The sequence below is a fragment of the Colobus angolensis genome, unplaced genomic scaffold (assembly GCF_000951035.1).
Source record: "Colobus angolensis palliatus isolate OR3802 unplaced genomic scaffold, Cang.pa_1.0 Scaffold44, whole genome shotgun sequence".
Classification (NCBI taxonomy): Eukaryota; Metazoa; Chordata; class Mammalia; order Primates; family Cercopithecidae; genus Colobus; species Colobus angolensis.
Window position 1 is genome coordinate 3701774 of NW_012117821.1, and position 22337 is coordinate 3724110.

Consider the following 22337-nt stretch of genomic DNA (forward strand, 5'->3'; position numbering starts at 1 on the left):
CAAAGCCGGGCAGGGCCGCTTTCCCCTTTCTTTCTCCTTGTGTGTGCTTCCCAGTATTCTATAATGAGCATTGCTTCCGTAATAGGAAAATAATAAAGCTTACATTATTTGTATCTGATATTTTCTGATTTAAAAAGTAATGTATGTTCATCTTAGACAATTAGGCAAGTGGAAGAGGAATTAAAATCCTTCATCACCTCACTGCACGGAGTGGCTGTGGCTAATTGTATGATAGAATCATCCGTTGTCTCTGCATATATGCATGTGCCATTGGCATGGTGGATCATTTTTAATTTAATATTACATTGTGAGCATTTTCTCATGTCACGGAGTATTTGTCTAAATTCAATTCTTACTGGCTCTGTAATATTCCACTGAGCCATAATTCACTTAACCATTTCTCCAGCGTATGGCATCAGGAATATATTCCACTGAGCCATAATTCACTTAACCATTTCCCCAGCGTGTGCTATCAGGAATTATTCAACAACATATTTCAAGGTATCGAGTCTGCTCTGAAGCACCTCATACTTCTTGATGGATTTTAAGTCAGTCTTCCTTTCTTTGAAACCAAAATCAAAGCAAGAAATAAAGAGAACTCTCTCTGTAGGGTTTACCCTCAATGTGCTGCCTTTGTAAAGGAGAATTTCTAAAAATCTTTTCTTTCCTCCAGATTCGTGCGAGACGGCTGGGGCTGTCTTTGGGCCTACCCATGGCTTCCTTTTGTTCGACGCACCTTCATGCGAATGCGGTCCGCCTACGCTCACATTTTAAGGTTTAAATTCGGGCCGGGGAAAGGACATCTTAAAGGCCCTTCCTTCCCCCAAAGAATATAAAAGGAAACTGCAGGCTCTTTAGGGACCCCAATTCTTTGGAGGTTTCAACACAGGATGGGGAATTCCAGGGAGAACAAGTTAGGTCAGCTGAGGGCCGAGAGAATGATCTTGTCAGGAAGGTGAGGTGCAGCCCCCTTCACACCTAGGCCCCCCTCCTCCCCACAGAAGGAAAGAGGGGTACAGCCCACGTCACACCCAGGTCCCCTCCTCCCTTCAGGGCTCTGGGCCCAGCCGCCCTCCCCACAGATTGCGGCCCATACTCCATCGACATCACAGCCAGCAGCATGGGAACAGAAAAAAAGGCTGGAAGGGACACACGTCCACCTGCTGTCAATGGATAAATCAGGAGATGAGATCAAAGGTGGCTATAATTTACTGTAATTGTATTTATTTTCCTAATTTTCTATAATAAGATGTGCTGCTTTGATAATTAGACAGGGTGATGAAATGTAAATTAAAGGACACAAGTAACACATTGGAAAAGATGAACCACCCAGTACGCAGACTCCCATATAGCCAGGTGACCACGGGGCCCCACAGCTGCCCACGTGGGGATGAGAAGGCTCCACTCTGCTTGTTCTGATCAAGAAAGGGCAGTTTGTGATGTGGGAGTCACCGGGCCGACTGACTCAGCCTGAGGGATGCTGCGTGGTGAGCAGTCACCGATAATTGTCAACATATTTAACTTCCTTGTTTAGTTTTCAACAGTGTTATTAAAACCATACAGCACACTGTGTCTTCAATAATTAATTCTGCTAATCTCATCTGTGAAATAGACTCAGCATTCACTGAATAATCAAAACCAAAACCGCAGCAGGCACTTACAGAGGGTGGTGGGTGCAAATCAGCTCACACGCGTGTACATGCACGTGTGCACGCATGCACGTACACATTCTGAGTGTGCTCTACTTCCTCACACCTACGCCCTCCACACAGCTTAGCCACAGATTGGATTTGTCACCAGCTCGCTATTTCCAGGCGGAATCTAATTTGACTCCACAGCTGTGCCTGCACACATTGCAAACGCGTTTGCTCACCACCTCCCTTCTCAGTGCGTGAACACTAAAAATACACACCACGTACCCTGCCTCTTCGCTTCCAACCCTGGGGATGCAAGCGATGGCCTGGAGCCCGGCCCAGCCCTCCTCACGGCTCAGCACGCAGGCCTGACTTCTGTAATTAATCAGCACACCCTAATAAAGAGCTAATATTCCTACTCGTGCAATCACCACTCATTGATTAAAACACGATGCTAAGGGTGTCCAAACGCAAGAATGACCCAGCAGTCAAGCTGGAGACCAAACGGGTCTTCATCAACAGAGCCAGAATGAGTCAGTGCTGGCCAAAAACCCCAAAGAGCCTGGGCCCACAGCCCCTATCCGCAGGGAGGAGGTGGGGAGAGTATGCAGGGATGAGGTAGGCAGGGCTACTCACCGGGGGTCCATCGGCACCGGGCATTCCTGGAAGGCCTGGTTTACCCAAGGGACCCTAGAACAAACCAGAGACTCCGTGAGCCTCCCTAGGCTCACCTGACCTCTCTGTAGGCCCCCAAGGTTACTTTTCAACATTTCTGCCCACACAGCATTTGCTGAGAAGTGTGGTCAGAGGCACTGGGTCCCCGCTTGTGAGGCATGTAACCACGGTAGCGCCCAGGGGGCAGCTCCACCGTTCTGAGCACCTTCAGGTTTTGCTGTAGGAACAGAATCAGCCCACCAAGTGCCCCCATTCTTCTCCACATCCACCTGCTGCGTGCTGGGGCCCAGGAGGGCATCATCTGGCCTCCGCTGCTCTTACAGCGCTGTGCCTTCTTCGAGCGCTCCCACCACCCTGTCCTCCCGGGTCTGTTCACACAAACACCCCAGGGTGGGGCAGGCCATCCCGCGGTGTAAGGCCCACAGCCTCAGCATCCCGTAAACACCAGCTCCTGGAAGGTCCCAGGCCCGGCAGCAGCCCGGCCCTCTGTGTTTCTCAGGCCCCCCGGGGATTGTCATGCACTCAGAACCACCGCCTTGGAGGTGTTTTTGCTGGTGGCAACCAAGGCGCTTTGAGCTACCTGAACTATCTTGTGCCTGGTTAAGCGACAAGCTCTAGAAGGGCAAGTGCTTCCAGCTCTCGTTCCAGGGCCTAGGACACAGGAGGCTCTGGAGATACAGTCAGGTTGCCAAATTTAGTGAAACTAAACTAAACCAAAATAAACAACAACAAAACAAGATGCCCGGTTAAATTTGAATTTCAGATACACAATAGTTCAAATTTAACTGCATGGCCTGTATTTTTGTTCCTTGCTAAATCCAGCAACCCCTGTACCTACTAGAGAATGAATGAGTGAATAAATGTATGAATCAGTGAGACACGGATCCAAGATTCTCCTCATGCTTCTGGCCCAGTTCTTGGCACTCTGAGCTTTGGCGTCTCTTGGGAGCACCAAGATATACATTGAGAGCTGGTGGATACCAGGGGTCCTCTCGGGGCGGGCCAGGGAGTTCAACTGCAGGTGGGCGGTGGCCCGCAACACAGCCCAGGCCCACCTACCTTTTCTCCTGGAGGACCAATTGCACCCTGGGGGCCTGGAAGACCCTAGGAGGGAGAAAGAGCCAAAAAGGGAAGGTGAGGGCGCTGATTGACTCAGAACCCTGCCTTGCCATCCGCCCATCTTCTCATTGATGTCTCCTTCATCCAGGCACCAACCCAAGTCCTAGTCTTCCTCCAGATAACAGGAGGGGCTGCAACTTGGCGGGGACAGAGCTCGCAGTTCCCTCCCAGGGCTCGGGACTGAAGACACGTGCCTCCCATGGCTGGATCCCCGTGAGCTGCCTCTCCCGGGCTCACTTACCTGGGCACCCGGATTACCCTGCTGTCCTGGGGGACCAGGCTCTCCCTGGGGACCCTACGGGAGACAAAAGCAAAGGCACTGAAGGGGGCTCTGGGAACTGGACCCCCTTCCCTGGGTGTAGTGTGCCCCCTCACTGGCCTCCCATCCTTTCAAACTGCTCCCCACTGCCTGATGCCAGGGGGAAGGGAAAGGCGGCCAGGTCCCACCACAGAGATCAGCACCAGGACCAGGCGCCTCTGAGGCTGTGGAGGTCGACTCTGATGGAGTGAGCACTAACTCGTTTATGCAAGTACACCCAGACATCCGTCCAGGAAGGAACACATGAGAGGAATGGACCAGAAATGAATTATCGGGCAGAAAACTCCCAAGTCACCCCATCACGCTAAAGTCTCCGGGTGCCACTCGCCACTGGAGGGTGGGCGCCACAGAAGAGGGTCTGCAACCTGCCCTTCACGTTCCCAGCTGAGGTGGACAGCGATGGACCTCCCTAGCGGGGCAAGGAGTGTGCCCAGGGAAAATGCCCCTGAAGCCAGGCCACGGGACCCCAGGGACTTACCACATTTCCTTTCGGCCCTGGCTGGCCGTCCATACCCGTTACACCCTGCGTGCGATTTTAAGAAGAAAAATATGTAACTGAATGCGAAATAACTCACAGTACTCAAAAGGAAAATCCCACTCAACTCAGCTCAGATGCCCGTCCTACAAAGAATCAGAGGACGGATGCTGTCTGGGGAAGGGAAAGACCTGACTCCAAATCCCTTCCCAGAGGTCCACTGGTCAGCCCCGGTAACCCTCAGCTAAAGGTTAACTGAGCTGCCAGGCCCCTGCATTCCACGGGGCAGGCCTCAGGTTCTAGAAAACCAGGTCACGGGGCTGGGAAGGCTGAAGCGGGCAGGCCTGGCCCTGGGGAAGCTGCCCACCAAGACACAGTCCCACTGGAACCAAGGGCTTCAGCCTCCTTCCAGAATGTTCACAGAAGCTGCTGGGAGTTCTTTCTAGCAGGGAAGAAACGTGACATCCAGGGTTTCTGCTTATAACTGAAATAGCATATGCTGTCTGCCAGGAGTAAGTGCAGCCGAGGTGAAGCGGAGCTGTGAGGCAGGCAGCCTCGGGCCTCCACCTGCGAGGCCACACCTGCTGGGACCGTGTCTACAGCGTCTGAACGTCAGTGTCCCACTCAGGCCTCACACTGGCAGCAGGCAGGTGTCAGAGGGGCCAGCACAGACTTTCTGTCCCTGTGCCCAAGTGGCCACCGGCTGGGAGGTGGGGTCTCAAAGGCCAAGATGGGGGCAGACAAGCAGAGTGGCGATAGGACTTACGGGAGGTCCAGGAGGACCTGGAGGCCCCTTCGGCCCAAGCAGACCACGTGGCCCCTGTAAGAGGAAAGGGAAAATAAAGGGAAAATAGGTTTTAAAGCCGGGCAGAAATCCCAGCCCTCCTCTCTGTCCCCTATGCCCGCTTGGCCCTGACTCCACCCAGAACCCCAGTTGGTGACTCAGGCCTCCTGGCCTCCCAGCAGCGAGGTCCAGACTCCCTCCCAGCCTGCTGTGCCGCCTCCCTCCACCGCACCCTGGTGCTGGGAACCAAGGGCAGGTGTCTGGAATTGCTGGGAACTCAGAGAGGACACCATGGGGCACCCTCAGGGAAAGGAGAGTTTTCAAGCTGACCGGCTCCTCTGACACTTTCTGGGGCACAGACGCTCCCCCCAAGAATCACCACGCAATGACATGCCACCGCACGGAGCCCTTGCGCCCCATCCTCATTATCGGCTCAATCTCGAATTCCCCTCCGCAGCGACATGCGACTGTTTTTGTGATACCACAGGGTCCGAGGGTGCGGGCAGGAAGGCGTCAGGCGACACTAGTCCCTGATGGGAACCCCACGACTGAACGTGCGGAAGGAGGCATGGGGTACAGATCTTTTCCAGGACGCTACTCTGGTCAAGAGTTGGCACGCCCTCCCTGGTGAGCCAGGGCTCGTGCAGAACAGTTCCTGCTTACCGCAGGGGGAGTGAGATTCCGGGAGCACTGCCTGCCACCCGCGGGGAATTACGGAGCCTTCACCCCAGGTACGTGGACTTCAAGTGCTCTTAATTTGGACAGAACCTTTTCAGATTCTGTAGAAGAGAGATCCTTCCCCCGCTCATTGCCTCTTAAATGCTTCCTTCGTTATTTTAATACCTAGTTATAGCAACGTTTCTTGGAGGCTAACAGCCCAGAAGGTATTGCTTGGACGTGTGTTAAGGAGAAAGTGGAGTTGATGAATTCTCCTTAGAGGCTAATCAGACATCTGGGGTATAATTTAGTCCCAAACGAGTCTGCAGGCGCCGACCCCTGCCTCCTCTACGCAGTGCCTGCGATATTTCTCATCTATTAGCACCACCCGATGCACGCAGCCGGGCTGACTTGGCTACGAGAAAAGAGATGCTTTAAAGCAACAGCAAATGAATAGTAATGAATGTCCTCTCAGTCAGGACATTTGCTCTGGGCCTAAATATATGTCCGCTTAGGGAAGAGCTTTCCCATGCCCAGGGCTGGGGCAGTCTGCTGGAGGGATCTGCCTCTGGAACGGCAGCCACTGAAACAGGCCCAAGCTCAGGCTGACTCAGGTGTGTGAACCCCGCCCCTGCCATGATGCCCCTGATGCCACCGTGCTGCCCCGGGACCCCTGACAATGCACTCAAATCCCCCACAATGCCCTTGAACCCCCATGCTGCCCCCTGACCCCCAATGCCCTCAGACCCCCCATAATGCCACTGAACCCCACCATGTTGACCCTAGACCCCCCCACAATGCTCTCAGACCCCTCACAATGCCCTTGGGCCCCCCATGATGCCACTGAACCCCACCATGTTGACCCTAGACCCCCCACAATGCTCTCAGACCCCTCACAATGCTCTCCGACTCCCCCCCACAGTACCCTTGTTCCCACCCATGCTGACCCCGGACCCTCCCAATGATGCCCCTGGACCCCACCAGGTTGTCCCTGGAACCCCCAATGCCCTCAGACACCCCACACTGACCCCAGACCCCACCATGACGCCCTCAGACCCTCCACAATGCCCATGGACCCCACATACTGCCCCCTGACTCCCCACGATGCCCCAGACCCCACCACACTGCCCCTGGACCCCCACAACAACCCTTGAGGGCCGTGCTTGCTCCTGTAGGCAGCTCAGACTTCCTCCTGGGGTTGCCAGCCAGCCTCGCCTGCGCCTCCTCTCTTTGGTTTCCCTGGGAAATGTCCAGGTCCGTCTGTTCTCAGGTCGAGCCCTCTCTCCTCTAAGCTCCTGGCTGATCCCAGATCCTGCTCCAGCAGGAGCCTTGGACAAAGCCTTTCTCCACACTGAGCCCCCATCGTCCCACTCAGCCCACAGACTTACTGGCTCCCCAGGCAGCCCCCTGGGCCCGACTTCTCCGTCATCACCCTGCAGAGGAGAAAAAAGGCAAGGTTAGAGGAACGAGCTGTTAGCCTGGACACCAGTTTCCCCTCAGTGGGGCACAAGGGTTCTCTGGCTTGGGGCTGCTTCACATATGCCAGGTTTACCAGCCCTGGTACCAGCCGGGAAGGCCTGGAATGTCCTCACTCCCAGCGAGCTGCTAGGTGTGCAGACGCTGCAGGTGAGGCCTACAGGTGAGACCTGAAGCCTCTGAGGTGCTGTCTCAGGAGCTCACATACCACAGCTCTCCAGAGGGAAAGGTTGGGCAGAAAGATCATCTAATTGAAAGGATTTGGTGACCTTCACGAATGACAGACTCTGGGGCAGAACATTAGGGGAGAATCACACGATCCCCCGGGCCACCCTCTGGGGAACCAGGTGTGCCCCCTGGGGTCCTAAGCAGCTTGGAAAGTAAAGCAAGAAGAGGCTTCCTCCTAGCTGCAGAAGGGAGTGCCTCCCTGGCTCCACCACTTCACACCCATGGGCTGCCTGCAAACGCTGCCCCTCGCCAAAGCACCACTGCACCTTCCCGCCTGCCTTACGCATGCAAGCACGTATGCTCACACACAGCCTGCCTGCACATGCCTACACATACATGCACACACAGGCCCTGTGTGTGCACGTGCATACACAGCTGTGCTCACACGCTTGTGCACACACACACACCCATGCATGCACACGCATACACAGCTATACACACACGCTTATCAACACACACATAGACCCTGTGCATGCACGTGCATACACACACGCTTGTCCATACACACACCACACACCCTGTGCATGCACGTGCATACACAGCCATACACACATGCTTATGCACACACACACACTATATGCATGCACACACATACACAGCCATATGCACACTTGTAAACACACACACACCTTGTGCATGCACGTGCGTATGCAGCCATGCACACATGCTTGTCCACACACATACATGCACACACAGCCATGTCTGCATGCATGCACACAGATACATGCACACTCCCTGCACATACACGTGCACACAGCCACACATATGCACACACACACACGTCCTCTCAATCAAGAAGCACTGACATCTAGAAGGGTCTCTCTCTCCTTCCTCATCTTACAGCAGACTGTGCTGAGGCCTAGACAGGAGCAGGTGCCCCGACCACGTCAGCCTGAAAGCTGGTGAGAGAGAAATGCCCCTGGAGCCGCTCCTCTTTCTCACCCTCCAGGGCTCCTTAAAGCCTTTCCCCTAAACACCCCTTACACACAAAGAAGGTGTCTGAGGGACTGCGGTGCCTGTAGGGAGGAGCTTAGAAACTCACAGCCTCGTACGTCCCATGCCCCAGTCCCACTGTGCTGTGGCCTAGAGATCACACTTCGCCTCCACACACAAAAATGGCATGGCAGATACCAGACCCCAGCCTGTGCTGGGGAACAGCTCCCTCCCGCTCTCCAGCCCCACTCCGGCCACTCGCTTCCCTACCTCCAGGCCCACAGAGGGTTATTCCAATCCCCCCACCCTCCTCTGCTCCCCCAATCTCAGCTTTCTGCCACCCGCATGCCTCCAGCTAACCCCTCATCTGGACGAGATAAGCAGAGACACCGAGCTCAGTAAACTCTCTGGCCACCTTTCCTCCCGGTGGGGTTCAGGGCACCTGTCTCCTGCAGTGAGAGCTGACAGGTGGCCCTGGGCTCCGTCCACCAGCAGAACCAATAGAGTAACTAAACGTCCACTGGCAGGGCCAATAGAGTAACTAAACGTCCACCGGCAGGGCCAATAGAGTAACTAAACATTACAGTCAGGGTCTCTCCCATGCCCCGCAGCCTCTTGGCATCTGATCAATCACTTTGCCCACTGGGAATCCCCCTCTGCCCTCTCCCAGCTGGCCCTCCACACGCAGCAGGCCGATCCCACACCATGGGCCTCTCTTCCGCGGTTTTCCTGCCCAAATCACTGAGGAGCAGGGCAGGCGGGAGCAGTCGGAGGGACGGCAGAATACCTACCCTCTCTCCGTCGTCTCCCGGAGGTCCTGGCGGGCCGGAAGGACCAGGGTCACCCTAGGAAGGGAAAGGGTCCACGTCAGCCTCTCCTGAGCAGGTCATGCAGGGCTTGTCCAAGGTCCACACTCTGTTTTTCTCTACTTCTGACAGTAAGATTCCCAAGCTCCCAAAAGGTCCTTCCAAAATGGGGGAAGGTTCCTTAGGAGATCACGTGTGCCTCGGCTGGGCTAATGCAGGCTGCAGACTCTCACCTGAGTCTTGCCACGATGGCCTGAAGATAGGAGGGTGCTGGACTGAGCACCCTGCGGGGCCAGGCAGGGCCACCCACGTGGGCAGCCTCAGGACACTAAACCAAGGCCTGAGCTATCCTCGGCCCAAGTCCTCCAGGGGAAGCAGCCTCACACTCACACCCTCCGGGAGCGCCGCCTGCCTGCAGCCTCAGAGCGCACACGCAGTGGGTGCTCACTATGTGCTCATCAGTCATGCAAAAGGGCTGCAGCTGAGTCAGGGACAGCCTTCGTGGCCGTGCTATTTCCATGTGGTTGTTGAGAACACAGATGCAGCAGCTTTGGATAAATGGCAACAGCCAAGCCCCTTCTCAAGGCATCATGGAGGGCAGTGGGCCGTGCTTACGGGCACAATCGACAGAGCCGTGGGGTGTGGGTGGATGTGTGGGTGCGCACATGTGTGTGGGTGCATGTATGTGAGTGCACGTGTGTGGGTGGGGTGTGCAGGGGTACGTGGGGTGTTTGCACATGTATGTGTGCATGTAGGGGCATGGGGGGCATGTGTGTGTGTGGGTGTGCATGTGTGTGTGCATGTATGTGTGTGGGTATGTATGTGTGTGCAGCATGTATGTGTGTGCATGTTGGGGTGTGGGGTATGAGTGTGCATGCGTGGGGGTATGTGCATTGTGGGGTGTGTGCACATGTGCATGTATGTGTGCATGTGGGTGTAAGTGTGGGTATGTGTGGCACTTGTGCACGTGTATGCATGTGTGTGGGTGGTGTGCACGTGTGTATATGTGTGGGGGTGGTGTGCATATGTGTATGCATGTGGAGGGGGTGTGGGTATGTATGCATGTGTACATGAGTGCGTGTGTGGGTGTGCGTACATGTGTGTATGTGAGTGCACGTGTGTGGGTGGAGTGTGCAGGGGTATGTGTGGGGTGTGCACGTGTATGCCCGTGTGCATGTGGTGGGGTGGGGGGTGCATATGTGTGTATAGGTGTGCATGTGTGTACATGTGTGTGTGCATGTACAATGTGTGTGGATGTGTACACGTGTATGCAGCGTGTGTGCATGTGTGGATGTGGAGGTATAAGTGTGTATGTGTGGGTATGTGTGCATGTGTGGTGTGTGTGCACATGTGCGTGTATGTGTGCATGTGTGTGTCAGTGTGGGTATGTGTGGAGCCTGTGCACCTGTATATGCATGTGTGTGCACATGTGTATGGGGGTGGTGTGCATGTGTGTATGCGTGTGTGGGTGTGCATGTGTGTGGGGGGTGTGTGTGTGCATGCATGTGTGGGGTGTGTGGGTGTGTATGCATGTGGGTGGTGTGCATATGTGTATGTGTGTGCGTGTGGGTGTGTGGGTGTGTGGGTGTGTGTGCGTGGGGGGCTGTGTATGCATGTGTGTGCATGTACGGGTGTGTGTGCATGTGTGTATGCATATGGGGGTATGTGGATGGGTATGTGTGTGTGTGCATGTGTGAGGGTGTGCACGCACATATGTGCCTGTATGTCCTTGATGTGCTAAAATATAAAGGAGCCATCAAAGAAATCTACTTCAAAGAAAGCAGGTCAGAGAAGGAACATCTGACAAGCTGTGAAAAGCCCTCGTGTCAGGCCCTCAAACGGGCTGAGAAAGCAGGGCGGGTGGCCAGGACGGCTCTTCCCCACCACGCCTCTTCAACAGGCATGAGACTGTAGGCTTTCCATCATGTTGTTGTTGAAAGAAGACCACAGTCTATTGAGACAGATGCAAGAAGATTCAAGGGGCTTGGCTGTTGCCGTTTATCCAAAGCTACTGCATCTATGTTCTCCAACAACCACAAGGAAACGGCTACAGCCAGGAAGAACCCCAGGTCCCTGCACTAGCTCGGGGCTCACAGGACACACTTTTGAGTTCGTCCATGCCCGTTAACAGGGAACAGGTAGACACCTGGCAGTTTTTGGTGACCTGGTCTCCTCATGGCCACTTGAGAGTGTCCCCGCCCCCCCTGGGACCACCACTTTAATATTGCAATGTGTCCTTGGCCACCCCTGAAATGGCAGCTGCTTGGATTCCCTGAAATGTTCAAGGACTCCATTAAACAGATCTCTAAAAGGAAGGGCTCCTTCCCTGCCCCCTTCACGCCCCTCAGGTGGGTAGGCCCGTCTGGCTCACTTGTCACAAGCTGCAGACAGATAAGAGCTCCCGTTCCTTCGGGCTGGTCACTCATCAACAAAGACATCATTTGGGGGCTCACTGCCATTTGCTGACTCCCGTGAGGTTTGCATAGTGACTGTTGGAATGGCGGAGACCTGACCCCATAGGAAATCTGAGGCTGCCTGGAAGGAGAAGGACCTCCCAAGAGACACCTCTGCTGCCCATCATCATGCCCGTCTCTCGCAGAGTAAATACTCACCCTGTGGCCCTTCTCGCCCGGCAACCCAGCCAGGCCGTCGAAACCCCGGTCGCCCTGCAAAAAGGACAGAAAGGCTGCCTCAGAGGCCACCCTGCACACGCGGACAGCCCGTGATGTGATGGCCGCCCCACCTTGGACTATGTTTCACGCAGCATCTATGCACCCTGAATCCCACTGGCCAGCCCTCTCCCCATAGGCCCCCGCGTTGCATCTACAATCCCAGCCTCTTCCCCTGCAAACACCAACACGGGCTGCAAAGGGAGAGATGGCTTTCGTCCCCGAGTCCCATGCCGCAAGCCCTGATGGACCCTTAGTCACGCGGTATTTTGGTGAATGCCACAGTGTCCTGTGTGTGTGAGTGTCTGCTGCTGATCTCCCCCACCCCAGGGAGGCCCCAGGAGAGGGTCCCCGTGTGTCCGCTCGTCGCTGCATCCACAGTGCCAAAGGGCTGCCCACGCGCAGGAGGTACACGTACCCATTGGTGGACGGGCCAGCACTGGCTACCCTCAGGTATCCTGGCTCTCTGGCTGACCCCTCTTCTGCATGCCCTGGAGCCCGGGAACAGCGCCCTGTCTCATGGGTGTGCACACCAATGTGGGGTGATGTCAACGATGGGACATTTTAGGCTTTTGATCATGTTGTTGAAAGAAGACCATGGTCTTTTGAGACACAGTCAACAAGACTGCGTTTCCTCCTGTCACCCCAGACCACCTCACTAACTCGGGACTGATATGATGCACTTCAGAGTTCATCCACGTCCGTTAAGAGGGAACAGGTGTAGTTGAGCCCTGGCATTTTGTTGGTGACCCAGTCTCCAATCTCCAAATCACAGCTGCTGTCCCAAGGTGCACGCTTCATAGAAGGTCAGTATCTCCCCTGTCCCCCATGGCCTAGGACAAATGCTTCCAGGAGGTGAGGAAGAGGGGTGAGCCAAGACCGGGGGAATGCTCGCAGCAATGCTGGGGCAGAGGGGTGGATACACTGAGCACAGCAGTGGGCGGGCATGGGCGGCGACAGCAACAGCCGGCGCATGCCTGCTGCAGGCTCATTCATGACACACACACAGGCCTGCCTTTAGCCACGGGCAACATCTATTCACCTCCACAACACCCAGGAGCCCACCTGGATAAGACCTCCCGGCCCCTGGACTTGCCATAGGTCCCGCCTGTGTCCTACATGTGGCCTCATCACCCGCACAACCACGGATGGTTTTCATAGTTGGGATCCCACCCCCATCCCTGCTCGCCACTGCTGGAAGGGGGCAAATGTCTCCCTTACGGAAATGAACTGCAGCTGTCACACTCGCTGGTGAAATTCACCCACCAACCCTATCTTCATGTCAAATGCCAGTGATGGAGCCACCTGTCCTCATAATCACAGTCATCACATAACCAGCATTGTGGCCTCATCATCAACATGACCCCAGGGATGACAGTGACGCCGGGGCACCAGGAGGGTGCTGGGTGGCCTACCTTGGGGCCAGTTTGCCCAGGCATTCCTCTGGCTCCGTCACTCCCAGCCCGACCCTGGAACAGAGGAGGCAAAACTGTCAATGCAAAGGAGCCCCTGGTTCACTGAGACCCCCGAGCCACGGTTTTCCAGGAAACCAAGTTGAGCGGTCCACTGAAGCCACGCCCACCCCCAAGGTCACAGCCCGAGTGGCCAGGCTGCTGAGAGGACCCAGATCTGGGAGCCCAGGCGGGGGCTGTTCTGTGCTCCACACCAACAGATGGAACACACGGGGCTGGTCTTTCTGGCCCACGTCATCCCAGACCGCCAAAGGGGGACCACACCACTGCCCCTGGGCTTTAAGAAGTCACCATGATGTGGCAGAGGAGACCAGGCTGGGGGAGCTGCGTCAGTCTGGGGGACCATGAATTTAGGACTCAGGCGAGTGCAGGCCGCTGACATCACAGACAGCACAGCTCCTTTCCACCATGTGCAGGTGAGAGGAAGGAGAGAAAGGATGCACCTGGTTTGTCTACTTGACTAAGGAAGAGGCCCAGGCCCAAAGCGAGGCCCGGTCTCACTCAGACCACACAGTGACCTGAGGCAGCATCTGCACAGTGAGCACATGCCCCGTTCCTGACGGCCAGCCATGGACACAGCCAAGGACAAGGTGCCCACCTGACTGGCCATGGGGCTGAAGAGGGGACCTAGACCTTCCGGGGCCCACTGTGCAAGCCCCACCTTCACCACAAGGAGAGCCCTGCAAGGGAACAGGGTCTCTATGAAAGTCAGCCAAACCTCCACACCAACGAGGCCCCCCCAGCCAGCGAGTACAGAGGGCCCCACCCTGCGCTTCCATTTTCCATGGGCTCCTCCTCATATGAGGCCCTCGCCCCCAACCCGCCACCAAGCAGAGAGATCTAGAGGGCGGCAGCTTTGGGTCTCAAAGCACCGGAGACAGACAAGGCGGCACCAGAGAACAGCAGAGAAGCAAGAAGAGAGAAATCCAAACAGACCCCAAGGAGACAGTCTGTGCTTCTGTGCTCCCCAAAAAGGCATCTCCTTGCGCAGCAAATGGAGGGGCCCACTGGGAGCCTCTTCTAAACTTCCAAACACTTTTGGAAGCCAAGGGAAATTTGTCAGAAAACTTCACGGGATTTCACAGCACGACCCAGCCCTGCAAAGCACCCAGATGCTTCTACAATCCACCAATGAGTGTTCTTTGCAGGAAATGCTAGCAAAGAACTGAAAAGGCTGCTCAGACCGCTTTGGAGTCAACCCCTCAGCTCCAAGCCCCTCTCTCGCCACCATCCTTTTCTTCTGTGGCAGATCTTCTGGGCAGACTTAATGCCTTAAAACACATGCATATGCATGGCCCCGACACCACGTCACTCTGCAGCTGGCCATGTCAGACAGCATTTCCCACGTCTCCTCTGTTTCCAGTGTTTAACTTCGCCCTGACTAGGAAACCAGTTCTAGTGAAACTGGGTGGTAAGTATTTACGGAGACACGCAAAAACAACTTAAGGAACGAAAACATTTTTCAGAATCAGATCCAAATAAATGGCCCGTCTACTAACAGTCAATTTCAGAGCTGCTAATCCTCCTGCAATTATCCAGCCCAGGCCTCTCTGTCTCATGCCCAGATCCCTGCATAGACCCTCGGACCTGCCAAACTGCAGCTTCTCGGGTCATTTCTACCCACTAACCACAGCTTGCTCCCCGAGTCAGGAGCATCCAGAACCACCAGGGAAGGGCCCATTTTTGCCTTGTTGACTCAGACTAAAGCAGTCAAGGGTGGCTTAGGTAGACAACATGCTGGGAAGAGGTCCACACTGAAACAAATCCAACCCTGCACCAAATATTTCTCTTGTTCACCAGAAATGTCCGCTGATTGAAAAGATCCACTTTCGAGAACACGATCTGGGCTCCCAGGGCCTGTCCCAGCCTGTCCGGGTGGTGGTCAGCACTCTGGAAACGTGGGTCCTCTTTTAGGAGCCAGGATCATGTGCTAACAAACCAGTTCCATCCAAGAGAACCACACACCAGAGAGAAAATTCCAGGCGCCAAGACAGCAGGTGAGGTGCAGGAAGTGAGGTGCAGGAAGGCCCGCCCATGCCCCTGAGTCGGTCCATTTCTGGAGTCCCAACGCTGCCCACAATATATAAGGCCCAGAGATAGTTTTGTCTTCTTCTTTTTTTTTTTTTTGAGACGGAGTGTCGCTCTGTCGCCCAGGCTGGATCTCAGCTCACTACAAGCTCCGCCTCCCAGGTTGACACCATTCTCCTGCCTCAGCCTCCCGAGTAACTGGGACTACAGGCGCCCGCCACCTCGCCCGGCTAGTTTTTTTTTTTCAGTAGAGTGGGGGTTTCACCGGGTTAGCCAGGATGGTCTCGATCTCCTGACCTCATGATCCGCCCGTCTTGGCCTCCCAGAGTGCTGGGATTACAGGCTTGAGCCACTGCGCCCGGCCAGTTTTGTCTTCTTAACATTTGCTCCCAAAGGGCCTGGGAAGTTTCTTGAATTAGAAATGTTTATTAAACTAAATGAATGTGCCCAGGACAGAGGCCTGGTCTGCTGTGTCTGCGCCCAGGACACAGAGCGCTCCTCCTAGGCAGCTGGCTCAGAGGTGGCCTTGGGGACGGACACACCCATCACAAGAAGGGGAGCCACCTGGCTTCATGCAGCCCAGCCTGGCTGTCAGGGGCACCTGCACCCCAGATTGGGGCTCCTCCAGAGCCCACACCGCTGTCACTGAGCCACGCACGCTCCCACCACTCACCCGTCTTCCGGGCTTCCCGGCTGGACCAGGCGGGCCTTGCACACCTCGAGGACCCTGCCAGGAGTAAGAGACAAAGGGTCAGTGGTGAGTCCGCCTTTCTCAGGAGAAAGAGCAACGCCTTGTCCCCGTGCTCATCGACCCCGTCAGTAATGCCTGGCTGTCCAAGCCACCAACATGTGGGCATTCAGGGACGGGGCACGGATCTGCTGCCCAGAGTGAAGGCCAGGGACAAAATAGAGCCGGCTCATTTCTGCCGCAGGCGCCAGAGTTCATTGTGCTCCACCCTCAGCACTGCGTAAAGCAACGACAATTCCTACGAATTTCCTTGGAAACATGCAGCAGCTGGGGGCCCTCCACGCTCGCCCTTACCGCCCCCGGAGAACGGGAGGCGCCCACCAGACAGCAAAGGCCAGGATCCCACGTACCTGAGGCCCCACGTCTCCCGGCTCGCCCTTCAAACCTCCGCTCCCAGGGGGACCCTAGGGAGACACGGTGTGGGTTAACGTCTGCTCAAGGTGGGGACTCGGGAACACAGGAAGGACTGGGGGCGGCAGGGGAGGAGGTGGGGGAGGGGACAGGGCTTCGGCCACGGTGCTCAGCACACAAAGCGTGACCTGCCTGCCTCGAACAGAACCGGGGAACAATGACTTTCCAGGAGCGGGGAAATGCAGTTGTTTGGATCTCTTCCTAATCGGCAATAAAATTCTAGACATTGGGGCCAGCAAACACCACAGAGCTCCTGGAGACATTTCTCTCTCCAGGGTGAACCTGACCGTGGTCCGTTACGGGCCAAAGCTTCCAGCAGCATGTGCACCTGCTACGAGCCCCTCGAGGCCAGATCCCCCAGATGTGGGAGGCCAGCCCTGAGTCAGGCCCTGCGTGGAGGGGACCGAGCCCAGACCCAGCAGCAGGCGGCAAAGCCAGGAGGGCCCCTGCGGTGTTGAACTCCTCTGTGTCCCTGCAAACCCACACTCCTCCCTGGAGGTCCCGGAACTCAGCCCCTGTGCCTGCCTGACACTGCCAGCCCCTGAGTGCCCCTGGGCACATGCTGTATGTTTTTTTATGAATCAAGGACCCCAGATGGGAGCTAAGTTGAGGCCACAGGGCGGGGGCGGGTGAGGCTGGAAATCGTGCGCTCTGCCCCACACTAAGCTATCTTCGACTCTGGAACAGAGCTGTAAAGATCAATGGAGGCCCCTGGTCCACAAGGCAAAGCCACAGCCTGTGCGAGGGACTTCCCCAGGCCCCTGGCTGCAGCAGGACTCCATCCCTCCAAGGAGCCACTCCTCTGCTGACAGCTCATAGTGTGTTCTCTGCAGGGAGAGCCTGGAGCTCCAATGCAGGGGTGACAAGGGGCTTCCTCCCCTGATTCCTGCCAGCTCCTTTCCATTCAGGATGGAGTTGGGGGCTGTTTCCCAGGGATCGCTGATGTCAGCTCTACCCCGCTAAACTCCCTCAAGTGACTTTGAGGCACAATCACCCATCCCCACCCCCAACGAGGGGGCTGGAGCAGCACCAAGAGAGACCCCTGGTCTCCCTGGCCACCCTCCTGGGAACAGGCACTGGACCGAGGGCTGCCCTGTGTCCACAGGACTCCAAGGCCACCTGCCACTGTCTGCCAAGGACACAGGCAGTGGCCCAGTCCCCACACCACGCCCGGCTCTCAGATTTGCCAATGACTTACCACAGGGCCGGGTCTCCCTGTGAGACCCATCGGGCCAGCTGGTCCCCTCAGTGCCAACTGCAAAGGAAAGTGAGACACGCTGAGACAGGGCCCCAGCAGCGGTGCCCCAGTTTGCTGGCACCTGAGCTGTGAGATGTAGCAGGAAGGAACAGGCAGACTGGACACAGAAGCGACAGGAGATTCTGGAAGAGGAGGTCTGATGACTCCCCAACAGTCCCCCCACTTCTGTGGGGCTGTCAGCATCCACGGAGTGTTGTGGGACATGCAGAGGTGGAAGCCGCTGGGCCCCCATTGCCTCCCTTGGGAGATGGGCCCCATCCCTCCTTCCTGTCTCTCCAGCCCACACAGAGGGCCTGCTCCCAGCCCATCACCCTTGGCTAAGTCTGAAATAAGCCTCTTACTCTGGGCTGGGCATGAGGAGTACATTTTACACCTGAGCTCCAGCTGAGTCATGACATATTTTATTTCACATGGGAGGTGCTTCAAGCACTCCCAGCCACTGGCAAAGTATTTTGGGAGGGTAGGAACCCACTTGCCCCATCTGAATGTGGCCCCTACCTGCACCAGCGCAGGTCCCACCACTTTCCCACAGAGCCGCTTCTGCTGCTGCTAAATGACTCTGTTTCCCTGGCAGATGCCATCTGAATTTTAGAAGATTTTGTTTAGCATTATAAAATCTTCTTATAGCCTATCGCCCATTTGGTTTCAATTAACATACACAAGATAAAAGGCCAGCCAGGCAGGCCCAGGCCCATAAACCCAGTGGCAGGTAGCGGGGTTTGCTGCACACGGCCTTCCATCATTCAGGCAATTTGCTCTATGGTGACGACTCCGTGCTTACACTGTCCTGTAATTACCGAAGCACTCTGATCATTAACATCTACTCTGGCTGCTGTGGGAGCTGCATAAATATTTCTCAAACAAGGGATTACTTAGCAGCTTTCTTGGGCTCTGCTGGAGGATGACCCACCCACTCACCCGCCCCACGGGGCAGTGTTTCCACCCACAGTGGGCAATCAGCAGGCCGGAGCCATGTCTGCAGAAAACACAGGCCACCGATGAGCTGCTTCACCATAGGAAATCAAGTGCTGCTCTGAGGACCCTGCTCCTTAGGACCCCACCCAGGCTGAGAGCGAGGGGCTCTGGGGCCCAAGGGCTCTCTTCCAGAGGAGCCTCGCTCAGCCCAGCTCCAGCCCAGGCAGCCCCTTCCCGGAGCCACGTGGGTTTCCAGCTCCACTTCCGGATCCCAGCGGAGGGCCTAGCACAGAGGCAGAGGCCACCACTGGGTCAGAGGTGGAGGGGCCCAGAAGCCCCTTGTAAAGTTAGAACCCAGACCCTCAGCATGGACAAAGAACCCTGAAAAACTCCCCAAACAGTTACCAAGCTCTCGGGGTCCCTACTGGACACTCACTTGCTCTCGGGGTCCCTACTGGACACTCACTTGCTCTCAGGGTCCCTACTGGACACTCACTTGCTCTCGGGGTCCCTGCTCTCGGGGTCCCTACTGGACACTGACACGCTCTCGGGGTCCCTAGTGGACACTGAGGACTGGATGCTCCCACAGCTCCTGACCCCAGCAAGCAGGTACCCTGGGGTCAGGACAGCTGCTTCCCTCCAAGCTGGGCTCTGAGCCTGACTCACTCACTCCTGTTGGCCCCTAGGGCTGGGCTCTGTCCCCTTCAGGACCCTGGGAACCCAGCACTACTCACCCTGGCCTGCTGGAGAATGGCTTGCGCCTGGGACTCCTGGGCTGAGACCATGGGGCCTTTGGAGCCCGCATCGCCACCACCTCCAAACCGGAACTGCAGGTGCAAGACAAGGGTTACTCTGAGAGCAGTGACGTGGCGCCCAGGCCAGACCACAGGCTGAGACGGGGCCCACAGGCCTCTCCGGCGACAGCGCAGCCTCGGAGGGTCTGGTTTGGAGCCCACCTGCCCCAGCTGCCTCCCCACCTCCGACCGATGAGGGTACTTACGGGCAGCATGAGCATGGTTCCTGGAGGACCGGGCAGGCCATCAGCCCCAGGAAGGCCTGGGCGTCCAGGGGGGCCCTGCAGACAAGGGGCCAAGAGAGATGAGTCAGAGTGCAACCAGGCTGGGGCCGGGCTGCAATGAGAACGAGGGCATCAGAGAAGCGGCCCACCCGGGAAACGCACGGGACACGCACAGAAGCTGCGAGATCCCATGGCAGGAACGTTTCAGAAACCCCAGCCTGGAGAAGGGAGGGGCATGGTCGTGGGCTTCAGAGGCCACAGATAAGAAGGGAGTGGGCTTTCAGAGGATCGGAAAGGCTTCAGAGGCTGGGGATAAGAAGGGAGGGAGGTCTGAGCTGGATCTAGAGGAATCCAGAGACCCAGCAGAGTCCGCCGGGGCCTCAAGGCAGAGACAAGGAGCCTGGAGGTGAGGAGGCAGTGTCAGGCTCCTGTCACTCTAGGAATGCCCCTTCCAGGTCTCCACGGCCAACAGGAAACAAGGACTCCAGGCTCAAGGCCCAGTGCCTCCTGCACCTAGTGGGCGCTCGTCCTTAACGGCCTCCAAGCAACCCGCGTGTGCCTGCTCGGACGGAAGTCGGGACGGAGCAGTCACTTACGTGGACAGACACGCAACACGGCAGAGCACACACTCAGCCAGAGCAAATTCAAGAACCCATTTATACGCAAACAGCACAGTGCCCTCCACACGCCCGGCCAACCTGGCTTCTAACACAGGACCCACACAGACATCCCTAGGACTGGGTTCTCTAGACTAATTCCAGCCAGCTTCAGACCACTACATGCATGTAAAACCAGTAAGATGATTTATTTTCAAAATAACATTTGATCGCAAAGCTATTTCACAAAAGCAAGCAGATTCCCAGCCAGTCTAAAGTAGATGAGGCTTGTTTTGCATAGAGATGGGAGCTTAACCCCCTCTCCCCAGCGAGAAAAGCCTCCACCAACTACACTCCAGCATAGTGGATGGGTGTTGGCTCCCGTCTTCCAAATCAGGAACAGCTACACTGAGTGTGTGTGTTCATACCACCCGAGCAAGACACTCCCGGCCAGGAAACCCACAATGGATTCCCAATTCCCAGCCAGGAAGACCAGGAACCTAAGTGATTCTTCTGGAACTGCCCAGGAGGCTGTGGAGCCATCTGGGCCTGAACCTAAACTTGCCTGCCTTTTCTTTACTGGTTGTTTTTTTTATAGCAGAAGTAACTCCATTTCTTGTGAAATGTCTTCTGGTACAGATTTATAGAGTGAAAGAGAAAGATCCCTTTTCATCTCCGGATGTAACCAGCACTCAAGTTCTGTAAGTGCAAAGGCAAAGATGGAGACGCACATGCTGGCCACACTAACACATTTGTCACTATGAGGCTGTGTGGCTTCAGAGTTTTCTTCCTTCCTTTCTTTTTTTTTTGAGATGGAGTCTCACTCTGTTGCCCAGACTGGAGTGCAGTGGCACGATCTCAGCTCACTGCAACCTCTGCCTCCCAGGTTCAAGCAATTCTTTGCCTCAGCCTCCCGAGGAGCTGGGATTACAGGTGTCTACCACGAGGCCTGGCTAATTCTTGTATTTTTAGTAGAGATGGGGTTTCCCACCATCTTGGCCAGGCTGGTCTTGAACTCCTGACCTCGTGATCCACCCCGCCTTGGGCTCCCAAAGCGTTGGGATTACAGGCGTGAGCCACTGTGCCCGGCCTCTTTCTTTTTAATGGTACTGTCCCTAAATATTCTGCAATTTGCTCTTGAAAATCATGACCTATCTCTGTAGATCTCCTTGGCAACATCTGTTGCATCTCCCAGGCACAATGGACTCATCGTTTATTGAAGCCATCTTCCACCGATGCACGTTGGATTGGTTCCAGTTTGCATTATGACAAACACTGCCCGATAGACGTGCTAACATATTCTGCTAGGTAAGTCCCTCAAAGCAGTGCTGCTGGGTCAAAAAATGTCTATATGTGTACATTTCTTAATTGCTAATGGATACTGCCAAATTGCCCCCAACTGCCATTTTGGAAAACACTCTCAGAAGACAAAAATCCCGTTTAAAAAAGAAAGATCCAGAACATGTTTGCTACCCAGGTTTTGTCATTGACCTCCAATCCTGACAGCTGCTTACAGCTGAGATTCCTGTGTCGGAATCAATTCCAAACCAATCCCTGCATTTAAAATTTGGAATCAGTGTCTCGTAAGGATGAACTGCTGTCTGGGCAGCGCATGTGTGTGTGTGTGCATGTGTGTGTGGGTGTGTGTGGATGTGTGTAAGTGTATGTGTGTACGTGTGTGAATGTGTGTATCAATGTGTGTGCATGTGTGTGACTGTATGCATGTGTGAATGTGTGTGAGTGCATGTGTGTGCACATATGTGACTATATCAAGGTGTGTGTGCATGTGCATGCATGTGTAAATGCATGTGTGTGCATGTGTGTGAATGCATGTGGTGTATGTGTGTACATGTGTGTAAACGCATTGTGCGTGAATGCATGTGTGTGGAATGTGTGTGAATGCACATGTGCACGTGTTTGCATGTATGAACACGTGTGTGCATGTATGTTTGTGCATGTGTGTGAATGAATGTGTGTGAATGCATGTTGTGTGTGAATGGGTGCACGTTTGTATGTGGGAATGCATGTGTGTGCATGTATGTTTGTGCATGTGTGTGAATGAATGTTGTGTGTGAATGTGTGTGAATGCATGTTGTGTGTGAATGGGTGCACGTTT

General features: G+C 55.4%; 1 protein-coding gene across 1 annotated transcript in view; it reads right to left on the bottom strand.

Annotated features, from left to right (window-relative positions):
* Positions 1-22337, bottom strand: part of COL5A1 (collagen, type V, alpha 1) — a 166380-nt gene that overhangs the window by 80289 nt on the left and 63754 nt on the right. Inside the window, exons 12-25 of the mRNA XM_011957420.1 lie at positions 19608-19682; positions 19342-19434; positions 17633-17689; positions 16374-16427; positions 15949-16002; positions 13191-13244; positions 11719-11772; positions 9092-9145; positions 7052-7096; positions 4989-5042; positions 4226-4270; positions 3670-3723; positions 3369-3413; positions 2271-2324 (exon numbers count right to left, since the gene is read on the bottom strand). Coding sequence (XP_011812810.1) covers positions 2271-2324; positions 3369-3413; positions 3670-3723; positions 4226-4270; positions 4989-5042; positions 7052-7096; positions 9092-9145; positions 11719-11772; positions 13191-13244; positions 15949-16002; positions 16374-16427; positions 17633-17689; positions 19342-19434; positions 19608-19682 — 792 coding nt within the window. The remainder of the gene's footprint in view (positions 1-2270; positions 2325-3368; positions 3414-3669; positions 3724-4225; positions 4271-4988; positions 5043-7051; positions 7097-9091; positions 9146-11718; positions 11773-13190; positions 13245-15948; positions 16003-16373; positions 16428-17632; positions 17690-19341; positions 19435-19607; positions 19683-22337) is intronic.